The sequence below is a fragment of the Mirounga angustirostris genome, unplaced genomic scaffold (genome assembly GCF_029215605.1).
Source record: "Mirounga angustirostris isolate CCGP_5_RB_7025 unplaced genomic scaffold, mMirAng1.0.hap1 SCAF_6, whole genome shotgun sequence".
NCBI lineage: Eukaryota > Metazoa > Chordata > Mammalia > Carnivora > Phocidae > Mirounga > Mirounga angustirostris.
In genome coordinates, this window is record NW_026991714.1 from 65746390 (window position 1) to 65763532 (window position 17143).

The following is a 17143-nucleotide window of genomic DNA, read 5'->3' on the forward strand; positions in this document are numbered from 1 at the left end:
TCGCTGGGATGTGTTACGGAGAAAAAGAGCCTTTTTCCCATGTGGGGTTTTTATTTGTCTGCTGTTTCTGATGCATCTTGTCTCCCTCACACCAAAACCCGATTATAAGTGTAGTTCATTTTCAACTCATCGCTTTTCTTTTGAGAATTTTCTTTTGTGTTTTCTGCTCATTGCTCCCTCCAGTTGCTGAATTCTGTCCTAGTAACAGCTAATTTCCTCTGAGGGCAAGGTAGGGAAAGAATATGAGCAGGCTGCCATTTTAGCAGGCAGCCAGAAAGGAAAACAGAATAATTATGTATTCATAATTTTTTATGCTATCTCAAGGAGGTTTGTTTACCAGAGAAGAGGTTCAGTGAGGCACATGGACAGGCAGGAAGGTGAGGGATCCTGGGGCTCGGGGTTTGTTAAGGGAAAGCACGTAGCAAATTATGGATGAAAGTAGGTGAGAGACAATGACACAGGAGCTTCAGTTTTGAATGTGGCAAAAATGTTGAGACGAGTGGTTTTTTTTTTTAGCAGTTTGTTATGCTCAGCCTGTGGGAGCCTGGTGTGGCAGGCACAGCTATTGGACACATCAAGACAGGAAAGCCTTTGATGGAGGAGCCTTTCGTCTTTTTATCCTCTGGGTTTTTTCTCCGTGTTTGGTACCAAAAAATCCTGATTGACACCTAGGGACTGTTGGTTGAAGGGGTGAATTACATTTTATGACTTCCTATGTGTAAATATTCTACTTCTGTTTCAATAGCAGACTTTTGTTATTTGAAAAGTTTTTGTGTTTGCTGTTCTGCTCAGAGTACTTCTTTAAGGCAGTAGCTGTGGATTTCTTCTCCACCACCATTGCCACATCTAGTGACATGTTTATGCTAACACTATTTCATTACATTAAATTAGTTTGCTCTAATCTTCATGATGGAATCTGTTAAACATTAGGCCTAGTAAATAGAGCAAGGAAACCATAGACCAGGATTTGAAATATATTGTTCCTTTTATTTTCAAGGATTTAACAGTAAAATTAGTTTCTTTTATTTAATAGAAACTACCCATGCTTATAATTTTTTTTTTTTTATTTGAGAGAGAGAGAATGAGAGAGAGAGCACATGAGAGGGGGGAGGGTCAGAGGGAGAAGCAGACTCCCCGCCAAGCAGGGAGCCCGATGCGGGACTCGATCCAGGGACTCCAGGATCATGACCTGAGCCGAAGGCAGTCGCCCAACCAACTGAGCCACCCAGGCGCCCCCCATGCTTATAATTTTAATATATAGTAATAAGAATGTGAATTTTCTCAAGACTTTCTTTAAATCTTAAATGTCAAATGGGTGAGATCACTGAAGTAATATCTTCATTTGGTAATAAAATAATTTTAACTTGAAGGTGTTATAAGTGACATTTAAATATCTTCTGTTTACTGTCCTTGATGGTGAGTGCTGTACTCTGAAGAAGGTATCATTATTGTAGAGTGATAGATGAGAAAGTTCAAAGAGATTAAATCATTTTTCAAGCCACTTAAAAACCTAGAGTCAGAATTTGAATACAAGTATCCCTGACTACAAAGTCCATCTTTCCACTGAGTCTTGTTTTCACTCACCTTAAAAGAATATGTATAGGGAGGAGGAGCAAGATGGTGGAGGAGTAGGAGACCTAAATTTCATCTGGTCCCAGGAATTCAGCTAGATAGATATCAAACCATTCTGAACACCTACGAACTCAGCAGGAGATAGAAGAAAAGAATAGCAGCAACTCTCTGAACAGAAAAGCGACCACTTTCTGGAAGCAGGGACCCAACAAGCAGCAGATCCGGGGAGACTCCCCTTTCTCCCCCGGAAGGAGCGGTGTGGGAGTGCACCGCAGGGATCTGCTGGGTTTGGAGACTCCAAATGGGGTTGTGTGCCAAAGATAGAAATGCTTGGTCACAGGCCGGGTGAGCACGGAGTGTGGCTGGAGACTGGGGAGACAGGAGTGACGGACTGCTTTTCTCGGGGCTCACTGAGGAGTGGGGCCCCCGAGTTCTCGGCTGCTCTGGGGCGGAGATTGGGAGGCCGCCGTTTTCACTCTCGTCCTCCAAAGCTGTACGGAAAGCTTGCAGGGAACAAAAGCTCTTGAGAGCAAACCCAAGCAGATGACTTAGCCTGGACCTGGAGGGAGGGGGGGCAATTCCGCCTCCGGCAAAGACATTTGAGAACCACTGCAACAGGCCCCTCCCCCAGATCAGCAAGAATAGCCAGCCAAGACCAAGTTTACTGATCAATGAAAATGGCAGAACTCCAATGCTAGGGGAATACAGCACATAGAATTCATAGCTGTTTTCTCCTGATTCTTTAGTCTTTTGAAGTTAATTTTTTTTAATTTTCTTTTTTTTTTCTATTTTTTTGAATTTTTCTTTTTCCCTTTTTCAACCAACATCTTATCAATCCCTTTTTTAAAAATCTTTTTTTTTTTTTTCATTTTTAGAGTCATATTCTATCCCTTCATTGTAGTTACCCTTATTTTTGGTATATATATAAGTTGCTCTCTCTTTAAAATTTTGGGATACAGTTTCTTCTAACAGACCAAAATATACCCTAAATCTCTAGTGTATGGCTTTGTTCTAGTCTCCTGCCTGATCACAGTCTCTCCCTTTTTTTTTTTTAGATTTCTCTTCTTTCTTTTTTCAACCAACTTCTTATTTATTAATTCCTTTTATAAAATCTTTTATAATTTTCATCTTTACAGTCATATTCTATCCCTTCATCGTATTTACCCTTATTTTTGTACATATATATAATGTACATATTCTTTCTTTAAAATTTTGGAAGGCAGTTTCTTCTAACAGACCAAAATACACCCAAAATCTAGTGGGTGGCACTGATCTATTCACCAGCCTGATCATGTTTGATCATATTCTTTTTTTTTCTTTCTTTTTATTTTTTTTTTCCTTTTTCTTTCTTTCCCTTTCTTTTCCCCCAGTGTCAGGTCTCTTCTGATTTGTTTAGTGTATGTTTTTCTGGGGTCGTTTTTACCCTGTTAGCATTTTGTTCTCTCATTCATCCGTTCTCCTCTGGACAAAATGACAAGATGGAAAAACTCACCTCAAAAAAAAGAACAGGAGACAGTACCGACTGCCAGGGACCTACTCAATATGGACATTAGTATGATGTTGGAACTAGAGTTCAGAATGATGATTTTAAAGATACTAGCTGGGCTTGAAAAAAGCATGGAAGATATTAGAGAAACCCTTTCTGGAGAAATAAAAGAACTAAAATCTAACCAAGTCGAAATCAAAAAGGCTATTAATGAGGTGCAATCAAAAATGGAGGCTCTAACTGCTAGGATAAATGAGGCAGAAGAGAGAATCAGTGATATAGAAGACTAAATGATGGAAAATAAAGAAGCTGAGAAAAAGAGAGAACAAACAGCTATTGGATCACGAGGGTAGAATTTGAGAGATAAGTGATACCATAAGATGAAACAATATTAGAATAATTGGGATCCCAGAAGAAGAAGAAAGAGAGAGAGGGGCAGAAGGTGTATTGGAGCAAATTATAGCAGAGAACTTCCCTAATTTGGGGAAGGAAACAGGCATCAAAATCCAGGAGACACAGAGAACCCCCCTCAAAATCAATAAAAATAGGTCAACATCCCAACATTTAACAGTAAAACTTACGAGTCTCAGAGACAAAGAGAAAATCCTGAAAGCAGTTCGGGACAAGAGATCTGTAACCTACAATGGTAGAAATATTAGATTGGAAACAGACCTATCCACAGAGACTTGGCAGGCCAGAAAGGACTGGCAGGATATATTCAGAGCACTAAATGAGAAAAATATGCAGCCAAGAATACTCTATCCAGCTAGGCTGTCATTGAAAATAGAAGGAGAGGTAAAAAGCTTCCAGGACAAACAAAAACTAAAGGAAATTGCAAACATGAAACCAGCCCTACAAGAAATCTTGAAAGGGGTCCTCTAAGCAAAGAGAGAGCCCAAGAGTAACATAGACCAGAAAGCAACAGAGACAATATACGGTAACGGTCACCTTACAGGCAATACAATGGCACTAAATTCATATCTTTCAATAATTACCCTGACTGTAAATGGGCTAAATGCCCCAATCAAAAGACACAGGCTATCAGATTGGACAAAAAAACATGTCCCATCGATATGCTGTCTGCAAGAAACTCATTTTAGACCCAAAGACACCTCCAGATTGAAAGTGAGGGGGTTGAAAACCATTTACCATGCTAATGGACACCAAAAGGAAGCTGGAGTGGCAATCCTCATATCAGACAAATCAGATTTTATTTTTTTTTAAATATTTTATTTATTTATTTGTAAGAGAGAAAGAGAGGCAGAGGGAGAAGCAGGCTCCCCGCTGAGCAGGGAGCCCGATGCGGGACTCGATCACAGGACCCTGGGATCATGACCTGAGCCGAAGGCAGACACTTAACCATCTGAGCCACCCAGGCACCCAGACAAATCAGATTTTAAATCAAAGAGATGAGGAAGGACACTATATCCTACTTAAAGGGTCTATCCAACAAGATCTAACAATTGTAAATATCTATGCCCCTAACATGGGAGCAGCCAATTATTTTTTTATTTTTTATTTTTTTTAAAGATTTTATTTATTTATTTGACAGAGAGAGACACAGCGAGAGAGGGAGCACAAGCAGGGGGAATGGGAGAGGGAGAAGCAGGCCTCCTGCGGAGCAGGGAGCCTGATGCGGGGCTTGATCCCAGGACCCTGGGATCATGACCTGAGCCGAAGGCAGACGCTTAATGACTGAGCCACACAGGCGCCCCAAGGGAGCAGCCAATTATATAAACCAATTAATAACAAAAGCAAAGAAACACATCGACAACAATACAGTAATAGTGGGGGACTTTAACACCCCCCTCACTGAAATGGACAGATCATCTAAGCAAAAGATCAACAGGGAAAGAAAGACTTTAAAAGACACACTGGACCAAATGGACTTCCCAGATATATTCAGAACATTCCATCCCAAAGCAACAGAATACACATTCTTCTCTAGTGCCCATGGAACATTCTCCAGAATAGATCACATCCTAGGTCACAAATCAGGTCTCAACTGGTACCAAAAGACTGGGATCATTCCCTGCATATTTTTGGACCACAATGCTTTGAAACTAGAACTCAATCACAAGAGGAAAGTCGGAAAGAACTCAAATACATGGAGGCTAAAGAGCATCCTACTAAAGAATGAATGGGTCAACCAGGAAATTAAAGAAGAATTTAAAAAATTCATGGAAACAAATGAAAATGAAAACACAACTGTTCAAAATCTTTGGGATGCAGCAAAGGCGGTCCTAAGAGGAAAGTATATAGCAATACAAGCCTTTCTCAAGAAACAAGAAAGGTCTCAAGTACACAACCTAACCCTACACCTGAAGGAGCTGGAGAGAGAACAGCAAATAAAGCCTAAACCCAGCAGGAGAAAAGAAATAATAAAGATCAGAGCAGAAATCAATGAAATAGAAACCAAAAGAACAGTAGAACAGATCAACGAAACTAGGAGCTGGTTCTTTGAAAGAATTTATAAGATTGATAAATCCCTGGCCAGACTTATCAAAAAGAAAAGAGAAATGACCCAAATAAATAAAATCATGAATGAAAGAGGAGAGATCACAACCAACACCAAAGAAATACAAACAATTATAAGAACATATTATGAGCAACTCTATGCCAGTAAATTAGATAATCTGGAAGAAATGGATGCATTCCTAGAGATATATGAACTACTAAAACTGAACCACTGAACCAGGAAGAAATAGCAAACCTGAATAGACCCATAACCACTAAGGAAATTGAAGCAGTAATAAAAAAATCTCCCAACAAACAAGAGCCCAGGGCCAGATGGCTTCCCAGGGGAATTCTACCAAACATTTCAAGAAGAATTAATACCTGTTCTTCTGAAACTGTTCCAAAAAACAGAAATGGAAGGAAAACTTCCAAACTCATTTTATGAGGCCACCATTACCTTGATCCGAAAAATCAGACAAAGACCCCATCAAAAAGGAGAATTACCAATATCCTTGATGAACATGGATGCAAAATTCTCACCAAAATACTAGCCAATAGGATCCAACAGCACATTAAAAGGATTATTCACCACGACCAAGTGGGATTTATCCCTGGGCTGCAAGGTTGGTTCAACATCCACAAATCAATCAATGTGATACAATACATTAACAAAAGAAAGAACAAGAACCATATGATCCTCTCAATAGATGCAGAAAAAGCATTTGACAAAGTACGGCATTTTTTCTTGATTAAAACTCGAGTGTAGGCATAGAGGGTACATACCTCAATATCTTAAAGGCCATCTATGAAAAACCCACAGCGAATATCATTCTCAATGGGGAAAAACTGAGAGCTTTCCCCCTAAGGTCAGGAACGCGGCAGGGATGTCCACTATCACCACTGCTATTCAACATAGTACTAGAAGAGTACTAGCCACAGCAATCAGACAACAAAAAGAAAGAAAAGGCATCCGAATCGGCAAAGAAGAAGTCAAACTCTCACTCTCTGCAGATGATATGATATTTTATGTGGAAAACCCAAAAGACTCCACCCCAAAACTGCTAGAACTCATACAGGAATTCAGTAAAGTGGCAGGATATAAAATCAATGCACAGAAGTCAGTGGCATTCCTATACACCAACAACAAGGCAGAAGAAAGAGAAATTAAGGAGTCGATCCCATTTACAATTGCACCCAAAACCGTAAGATACCTAGGAATACATCTAACCAAAGAGGCAAAGGATCTGTACTCAGAAAACTGTAAAATACTCATGAAAGAAAGTGAGGAAGACACAAAGAAATGGAAAAACATTCCATGCTCATGGATTGGAAGAACAAATATTGTGAAGATGTCAATGGTGCCTAGAGCAATCTACACATTCAATGCAATCCCTATCAAAATAGCATCCACTTTTTTCAAAGAAATGGAACAAATAATCCCCAAATTTGTATGGAACCAGAAAAGACCCGAATAGCCAGAGGAATGTTGAAAAAGAAAAGCAAAGCTGGTGGCATCACAATTCCGGACTTCAAGCTCTATTGAACAAAGCTGTCATCATCAAGACAGTATGGTACTGGCACAAAAACAGACACATAGATCAATGGAACAGAATAGAGAGCCCAGAAATGGACCCTCAACTCTATGGTCAACTAATCTTCGACAAAGCAGGAAAGAATGTCCAATGGAAAAAAGACCGTCTCTTCAACAAATGGTATTGGGAAAATTGGACAGCCACATGCAGAAGAATGAAACTGGACCATTTCCTTACACCACACACAAAAATAAACTCAAAACGTATGAAGGATCTAAATGTGAGACAGGAGTCCAACAAAATCCTAGAGAACACAGGCAGCCACCTCTTTGACCTCAGCCAGAGCAACTTCTTCCTAGACACATTGCCAAAAGCAAGGGAAGCAAGGGCAAAAATGAACTATTGGGACTTCATCAAGATAAAAAGCTTTTGCACAGCAAAGGAAACAGTCAACAAAACCAAAAGACAACTGACAGAATGGGAGAAGATACTTGCAAATGATATATCAGATAAAGGGCTAGTATCCAAAATCTTTAAAGAACTTATCAAACTCAACACCCAAAGAACAAAGAATCCAATCAAGAAATGGGCAGAAGACATGAACAGACATTTTTCCATCCAAATGGCCAAAGACACATGAAAAAGTGCTCGACATCGCTCGGCATCAGGGAAATCCAAATCAAAACCTCAATGAGATAACACCTCACACCAGTCAAAATGGCTAAAATTAACACATTAGGAAACAACAGGTTTTGGTAAGGATGTGGAGAAAGGGGAGCCCTCCTACACTGTTGGTGGGAATGCAAGCTGGTGCAGCCACTCTGGAAAGAAAGTAGTATGATGGTTCCTCAGAAAGTTGAAAATAGAGCTACTGTATGACCCAGCAATTGCACTACTGGGTATTTTTACCCCAAAGATACAAATGTAGGGATCCGAAGGGATACGTGCACCCGATGTTTATAGCAGCAATGTCCACAATAGCCAAACTGTGGAAAGAGCCAAGATGTCCATCGACAGATGAATGGATAAAGAAGAAGTGGTATATATATACAATGGAATATTATGCAGCCATTAAAAGGAACGAAATCTTGCCATTTGCAACGACGAGGATGGAACTAGAGGGTATTATGCTAAATGAAATAAGTCAATCAGAGAAAGACGTATCATGTGATCTCACTAATGTGAGGAATTCTTAATCTCAGGAATCAAACTGAGGGTTGCTGGTGTGGTGGGGGGTGGCTCGGTGATAGACATTGGGGAGGGTATGTGCTATGGTGAGCACTGTGAATTGTGTAAGACTGATGAATCACACACCCGTACCTCTGAAACAAATAATACATAATATGTTAAAAAAAAAAAGAAGATAGTAGGAAGGGAAAAATGAAGGGGGAGATATCGGAGGGGGAGACGAACCATGAGAGACTATGAACTCTGAGAATCAAACTGAGGGTTCTAGAGGGGAGGGAGGTGGGGGATGGGTTAGCCTGGTGATTCTTTTTAAATAGGGCACGTATTGAATGGAGCACTGGGTGTTATACGCAAACGATCATGGAATACTACATCAAAAACTAATGATGTAATGTATGGTGATTAACATAACATAATAAAATAAAAAAAAGAATATGTATAATATAATATGCACATGCATATGTGATGCATATTTAGAAAGCAATTAGAAAATACTGAAAAGCTGTGACATCATGGGTAATCTAACAACCCAGGGCTAATTCCTGTGAACATTTTAGCATCTACTCCTTGTCTGTCTTTTTTGGCAAACACACATGGTAAAGGAAATCTCCAGTGTTTCATTTACGTCACACATCATACTCTCTCAATACTACTTCACTGCTGACATTAGCTGTGTGGGTTTTCCACTCATCGGGCAGTCCTGCGACACCAGCCGAGCACCCTGCAGCTTAACTCCATTCCGACGCTGTCTACCTGGAGACAACTCAGATCCCAGAGGCTAAGAGTTCAAAGTCTTACAAGACTCCCTCCTCACTCCAGTTACAACATCAGGTTATTACTTGTGCTTCTGACTCACAGACAGTAGATTGGAGATTCCCACGACCCACTCCTCAGATATGGTTAGTTTGTCAGAGCTGCTCCCCTGACTGAGGACCAGCTGCAGGAAGAAAGTGCACAGGGCAAGATGTGATGGAGAGACGCGGAGCTCTCACGCCCTCCGCAGAAGTGCCCCACTCTTCCAGCACCACTCCCTGTGTTTGCCCAGCCCAAAGCTTGCCAAACCCTATCCTTCTGGGTTTTTATGAAGGCTTCATTAGATAGGCATGAGTGATCAAGTCACTGGCCATTGATGATGGATTCAGCCTCCAGCCCTACTCTAGAAATTTCCAACCTTCTAATCTTGGTTGGTTCCCCTGGCAACCAGCCCCCATCCTTAGGTTACCTAAGGCCTTTCCAAAAGCCACCTCATTAACGTAAACACAAGTGTGGTTGAAAAGGGGTTTGTTATACATAACAAAAGCCACCTTTATCTTATCCCTTAGGAGATAATTTTTAAAGTATTTAATTAATTAATTAATTTAAGAGAGAGAGAGAGAACTTGAGCAGGGAGAGGGACAGAAGGAGAGGGAGAAGCAGACTCCCTGCTGAGCATCCCAGTCTGACCCTGCTCCATCCCAGTGTTACAGGATTGCAGGGTTCTTGTTTCACGGAGTCAAAGAATGAATCTCCCGGACACAAAAGGGTGAAGTGCCCTGAAAGTCTATTAAGTGAAGGTGAGAACAGAAAGGAAAGAAATCTCTCTAGAGTGAGAGGGGTCCCAAATGGGTTGCCACTGAGGGCTTTTATTGAAAACTTGACCAGGGAGCTTGTGGGCTTGAGATTCTTGTGCAGTCTTGGTCTGAGCAAGGACAATTGATAGCGCCCTTAAATGACTTACTTCTGAGGTTTGTTCGTTTTCTGTGATTCCCTGTAGCCACCATAACATCCGGGGCCAGGTGGTCTGGTCTATTCCCTTATCTCTTGTTCACTCTTTCAGAGCCTAGTCAGGGGCCCCCTATCTCTTCCTGCCTATACCTGTACACTTTCCTTACTCACCAGGACCCTGGGATCATGACCTGAGCCCATATGACCTGAGCTTAACCAACTGAGCCACCCAGGCACCCCCACTTAGGAGATTTTAAGGGTTTTTAGGAGCTCTAACAAAATATATATGTGTGTGTGTATATATATATAAGTATATAATTTATTATAAATCACAATATTCTACACATATACCCATGAGAGTCCATATCTAAAATTAGTTGACTTCTATTTATACATATCTAAGAAAAGTCCATTCTGATATTTCTGCACTATCAGGAGTGAAAAGAGAAGTATGCATATGATGGAAATTATTATATTCAATATACTAGTGCTTTCTAAATGCTGATCCAAGTGCTGATTTGATAGAGTTGTTACCAGTCCAACAGGAAATAAGGAAAATGTAACAATGATGAAAATGAATTTGCTTAACATAATAAAGGACTGTCTTATAGTCTGAGTTATTTTAATCATTTTTGGAGAATTAATACATTGTTTCCTCTATGAAATGTTGGTAAAACTGTGGTGTATTGTTATAGGTGATGATGGTGATGTTATTACTTTGCAAAACACAACAACAAAACAAGAGTAATCCTGTTGTTCCCTGCTTCAGGTTTTTAAAATTTTATTTTACTGCTTCCTGAAATTTACAAGCCTTGTAAGGATTGTCTTATGCAGCTTCTTGTAATTAACAACAAAATTATTTGACCCAGTGCTGTTCGACCTTGGGTTATGTTACATATATTAATTTTTCACCCTTATTATTTATTGAGTCCTTTTTTTTTCATTCCCAGTACCTGGTCATGGATTATTATGTTGGTGGGGATTTGCTTACTCTGCTCAGCAAATTTGAAGATAGATTGCCTGAAGATATGGCTCGATTTTACTTGGCTGAGATGGTGATAGCAATTGATTCCGTTCATCAGCTGCACTATGTGCACAGGTAAGTAAGATGCCACGCAAGAATGGGTTGTATGAATGTCAGTGGAGATGTTTTCGTAGGAAAGTGATACTTTTGATGGCCATGGGGTAATTTTTTCTTTGTGAACTATTTGACAGGTACAATGATTTATTTAAAGTCTTCCCCACAAATGTGTGTTTGATCGTATACAGTTTAAGATGGAATGAAGAGAAAAAAGTGAGCCTATTTACAAAATAGTTTTTTTATACAGGATTATTCTTTTTTTTAAAGTTTTTATTTAAATTCCAGTTAACATACAGTATAATATTAGTTTCAGGTGTACAATATAGTGGTTCAACACTTCCATATATCTACCTGGTGCTCATCACGACCAGTGCACTCTTTAGTCTCCATCACCTGTTTCCCCCATCCCCCCACCCATCTCCACTCTGGTAACCATCACTGTGTTCTCTAGAGTTTGTTTCTTGATTTATCTCTCTTTTTTCCCTTTGCTCATTTGTTTTGTTTCTTAAATTCCACATGTGAGTGAAATCATGGTATTTGTCCTTCTCTGACTTATTTCGCTAATCATAATACTCTAGCTCCCTTCATATCGTTGCAAATGTTAAGATTTCATTCTCTTTTGTGGCTAATATTCCATTGTATATATATACTGCATCTTTATCCATTCACCTATCGATGGACCCTTAGGCTATTTCCATAGTTTGGCTATTTTAGATAACACTGCTATAAACATTGGAGTGCATGTATCCCTTTGAATTAGTATTTTTGTACTCTTTGGGTAAATACCTAGTAGTGTGATTGCTGGATCGTAGGGCACTTGTATTTTTAACTTTTTGAGGACCCTCCACACTGTTTTCCAGAGTGGCTGCACCAGTTTGCATTTCCACCAGAAGTGCATGAGGGTTCTCCTTTCTCCACATACCAGATTATTCTTATACCTGTTGACACAAGCTAAAAATCTCTTTCTGTGTAAGCAGCTCATAGTAATTTATGTGTAATAAAAAAAATTTTAAATGGATAATTTAAAAGGCAGTCTCATATTTCAAAGGAAAGAAAGTAGGAAACCATCACAGTTACTAGTGAATTAATCATTCAAATGAGGAAATCTTTGGGTTGTGAAAACTGTGAGAAAGAGTGAAGAGGCGCTAGGGAGAAGCAGGTGAAGGATCTGCCACATTGGAGAGGGAAGGAACCATTCTCTGAGACGTCAGCATGCATTGGAATGGGGCAGAGGGTTTGCTGGGACCCACTTTGTTGGGTCAGCACCAGGGCTCTGAATCCATAGGGTGGGTGGGGCTGGGAATTGGCATTTCTGACAGGTTCCTAGGTGCTGCTGCTGCTGCTGGTCCAGCAACCACACTTCGAGTCCTTCTGCTCAGTAACACAGCAGTGACTGTTACTTTTAAGTGGTGGTTGATGCACATAATCTCTGTGAAGGACAAGAGCGCACATGGAAGAGAAAGTTTCTGTTTTAGTGTTGCTTTTTTTTTTTTTTTTTAAGATGTGGGTATTTTCTGCTGATTGATTTACTTAGTAATGAACTTCTAGGACATTATTAAAGGAAGAATATTTTTATTAAAAATTTTGTATTTATGAGGTCTCACTTTGGCTCTTGCCTAATCATATGCTTTTCTCTGTTGATATCTGATAGTCACAAAGTTTTTTTGAAAATAAAAACATGAATATACTATGAAAATTATAAAACACAATGCAGTTTTTAAGATGATATTGTGGTCTTATGAGTGAATTACAGAATGAGAAACTAAAGTGCTTTTGTTACAGTAACCCAAGATCCTAGCTGAGGACTGTCAGTTAAAAATACTTTAAAAACATCATTTAATTGAACATTTAAAGAATGTTAGTCTTAGACTCAAAGAGTTCAGTGAAGTTTTCCCCAATTCATATCTAAATTCTCAGTGAGGATGATTACTTTGGAAAATAATTTGTCTAGATTGGAGATAGTAAATATGAGGTATTTCTGCCAGGCTGTGACAAATATTCTTAACTGATCACAGGACCCTTTCCTACCAACTGTATATGCAGTCTTAAGATTCTTCTTACCACAGCATTTTAGATGATAGTTATCTTTCTGATGTTGACATTGGAAAGCCATTTCAACCCTGAGCTCTATTAGGGCTCTATACCTATAATTTTACAAGGTACGCCATGTTAAATGAGTCCTGTTTATTCTATTGTTGGACAGCTCTTCATGTCATAGAATTTTATTTTATGTTAAGCTGAATTTCTTTTTTGCCTTACCATTGGTCCTAGTTTTGCCTTCAGAACCACATATAATAGTCTAATTTATCTTAAAGCTATCATGCCTTCTGAAGTCATCTTTCCTTTAGGTTAAACATCAGTGTATCTGTAGTTATTCTGTTATCAAAATTGATGTACGCATTCTCTCTCCCACTATCTCATACACATATGGACCCTCACCTTGTGCCCACTTCCACGCCTCCCGCCCTCTCTCCTTGCCTCTCCCTTTACTTCTCAATGGACACACTCTGGTGTATCAATGCCCTTCTTAAAATGTGATTCCCATTTTCTGGGTAGACTGTATTTCAGCAGATGCTTTACTGAGGAAATATTTGTTGAGTCTTCTTTTATAAATAGCACTGTGCTAAATTACATAAAAATTTAAGTAAGTATAACATAGAGTCCTGCCTTGTAAGAAGCTTCCAGCCTGTTTGGGGACACAAAACACAAGACATAAGTGAAAACTAAAGTAGTAGAAGTTAAATAATCATTTAGGGCAAAAGTATAAGAGATGGAATGAGCCCAGATTGTGAACTGCTATTAGAATTATACAGGCAAATTACAATGAACTCAGAGAAACAAGTAATAAGCTTAATTCTAATGGTCATTTCCAGTGGTTAACTCTTAACTGTGTTACAGACTTTACCTATATTATTCTAATTCTAACAATAATTCTGTATTTTGGGTGTCATCTAAAATGGATATGGCTCCATTCTTTAGATGAAGAAACCCAGCTTCAGAGACATGAGTCCATAATTAGCATAACCTAGATTAAAATCTGAGGCTGATGCCAGAATTTATGCTCATGACATAACATCATATTTCTCGCAAGAGAATGCTTTGTGGTGGGACTTTGCAGAATGAGGAGGCTTTTTGTAGGCAGATCAGAAGGCATTCTAGAGACAAGGGATGGCAGGAGAGAAGGTCATAGGCAGGCAAAGGGTGGGTCTGGAGGAGGGTTGGTAGGTAGTTCAGCTGGAGAAGAGAGCTCATGTGGAGTTGAGGAAGAGCGATTTCAGTCCCTCTTGTGGAAACACTTGAGTACCGTGTTGTAGACTTGATATCTTGGTAGCCATCAAGCTACCAGTAACTTTAGGGAATGAAGCGTTTGATTCAAACAGTGTGTTAAGTTAGTTGGTTTTACAGTAACTGCACATCAGAGTTTTCATGTTTTGCCAAATTTCAGAATGTTTTATAATTTTGAACTTCCAAGTATATGGAATTAGAGAATACAAAAAGGGAATAGTGGAGACTGGATGCCTTCAGGGAAAGAAATACGTTTTTCCCTTTGTGTTCTTTTAAAATAAATTTATTTCCCTCAGTTTGTTTTTCAGAGTCCATCGTCTCTCATGGTTCGTCTCCCCCTCCGATTTCCCCCCCTTCATTCTTCCCCTCCTGCTATCTTCTTCTTCTTTTTTTCCTTAACGTCTATTGCATTATTTGTTTCAGAGGTACAGATCTGTGATTCATCAGTCTTGCACAATTCACAGTGCTCACCATAGAACATACCCTCCCCAATGTCTATCACCCAGCCACCTCATCGCTCCCATCCCCCATTCCAGCAACCCTCAGTTTGTTTCCTGAGATTAATAATTACTCGTATCAGTGAGGTCATATGATACATGTCTTTCTCGGATTGACTTATTTTACTCAGCATAATACCCTCCAGTTCCATCCTTGTCGTTGCAAATGGCAAGGTTCTAGAGGGGAGGGGGGTGGGAGGATGGGTTTGCCTGGTGATGGGTATTAAAGAGGGCACGTTCTGCATGGAGCACTGGGTGTTATGCACAAACAATGAATCATGGAACACTACATCAAAAACTAATGATGTAATGTATGGTGATTAACATAACAATAAGAAATAAAGAAAAAGGGTTAAGATTTGTGGTTACTAGAGTTGGAGGTGGGGGGGAAGAAGAAAGGTGTTCATAAGGTACAAACTTCCAGTTATAAGATAAATAAGTACTAGAAATATAATGTACACATGATGACTATAGTTAGCACTGCCCTGTGATATAAATGAAAATTGTTGAGAATAAATCCTAAGCATTCTCATCATACAAAAAAAATTTTTTTTCCCTTTTTTTTTTTCTTTTTATTGTATCTGTATGAGATGATGGATGCTAACTAAGCTTATAGCCGTAGTCATTTCAGAATATGTGGATTAAACCATTATCCTGGATACCTTAAATTTATACAGTGATGTATGTCAATTATATCTCGATAAAAACTGAAAAAATGTAAAAAAATAAATAAATTTATTTCTAGACTTCTAAAATACATTATTGGTCTTCTAACAGAACAAACATTTTCATACGAAAATTTTGTCTTCATTTACGCATGGTTTTATTGAGAGAGAAATGAGCAGTGGAAAGTAGCAAATGATAGGCGTCATCAATCATATGTGCTCGGTTTCCAAGTGTTCAGCATGTTGTCATATTTTAGTCAAGAGCATTTGCAACTTCCTTTGAAATTTCCAGACATACACTTAAAAAAAAAAACAATGTAAAGCATTATTTTACCTGTTTTCAAAGAAGTTAATGAATAGAAGATGAAAGAGATATGAATGGGGACATGGAAATAGGAATTAAAGAGATTGTCTCTGGCTAACTGTAAAATTGACGTACAGACTGACCCAATGAAGTAAAAATGTTTTCTAGTAACATTAGGTAGTGAAGAAAGCATTAAACGAGGTGCCAGAAGACTTATTTACTGTGCTTGCTCCTCCACAAGCTTTTTAAATTTAGATTTCAAATGATTTATAATTGAGATTACAGCAACTTGGAACTTTTTCTAAAAAACAATGGTCTTCTTACAGGCAATACAATGGCACTAAATTCCTATCTTTCAATAGTTACCCTGAATGTAAATGGGCTAAATGCCCCAATCAAAAGACACAGGCTAACAGACTGGATTAAAAAACAAGATCCATCGATATGCTGTCTGCAAGAGACTCATTTTAGAACCAAAGACACCCCCAGATTGAAAGTGAGGGGGTGGAAAACCATTTACCATGCTAATGGACACCAAAAGAAAGCTGGGGTGGCAATCCTTACAGCAGACAAATTAGATTTTAAACCAAAGACTGTAATAAGAGATGAGGAAGGACACTATATCATACTTAAAGGATCTATCCAACAAGAAGATCTAACAATTGTAAATATCTATGCCCCTAACATGGGAGCAGCCAATTATATAAGGCAATTAATAACAAAAGCAAAGAAACACATCGACAACAATACAATAATAGTGGGGGACTTGAACATCCCCCTCACTGAAATGGACAGATCGTCTAAGCAAAAGATCAACAAGGAAATAAAGACTTTAAATGACACACTGGACCAAATGGACTTCACAGACATATTCAGAACATTCCACCCCAAAGCAACGGAATACACATTCTTCTCTAGTGCCCATGGAACATTCTCCAGAATAGATCACATCCTAGGTCATAAATCAGGTCTCAACCGGTACCAAAAGATTGGGATCATTCCCTGCCTATTTTCAGACCACAATGCTTTGAAACTAGAACTCAATCACAAGAGGAAAGTCGGAAAGAACTCAAATACATGGAGGCTAAAGAGCATCCTACTGAAGAATGACTGGGTCAACCAGGATATTAAAGAAGAATTTAAAAAATTCGTGGAAACCAATGAAAATGAAAACACAACTGTTCAAAATCTTTGGGATGCAGCAAAGGCGGTCCTAAGAGGAAAGTATATAGCAATATAAGCCTTTCTCAAGAAACAAGAAAGGTCTCAAGTACACAACCTAACCCTACACCTAAAGGAGCTGGAGAAAGAACAGCAAATAAAGCCTAAACCCAGCAGGAGAAAAGAAATAATAAAGATCAGAGCAGAAATC

General features: G+C 39.0%; 1 protein-coding gene across 11 annotated transcripts in view; it reads left to right on the forward strand.

Annotated features, from left to right (window-relative positions):
- Positions 1-17143, forward strand: part of CDC42BPA (CDC42 binding protein kinase alpha) — a 347703-nt gene that overhangs the window by 116616 nt on the left and 213944 nt on the right. For all 11 annotated transcript variants that reach the window (XM_064594441.1, XM_064594443.1, XM_064594442.1 and 8 more), the window contains exon 5: positions 10890-11038. In XM_064594441.1, the coding sequence (XP_064450511.1) occupies positions 10890-11038 (149 nt within the window). The remainder of the gene's footprint in view (positions 1-10889; positions 11039-17143) is intronic.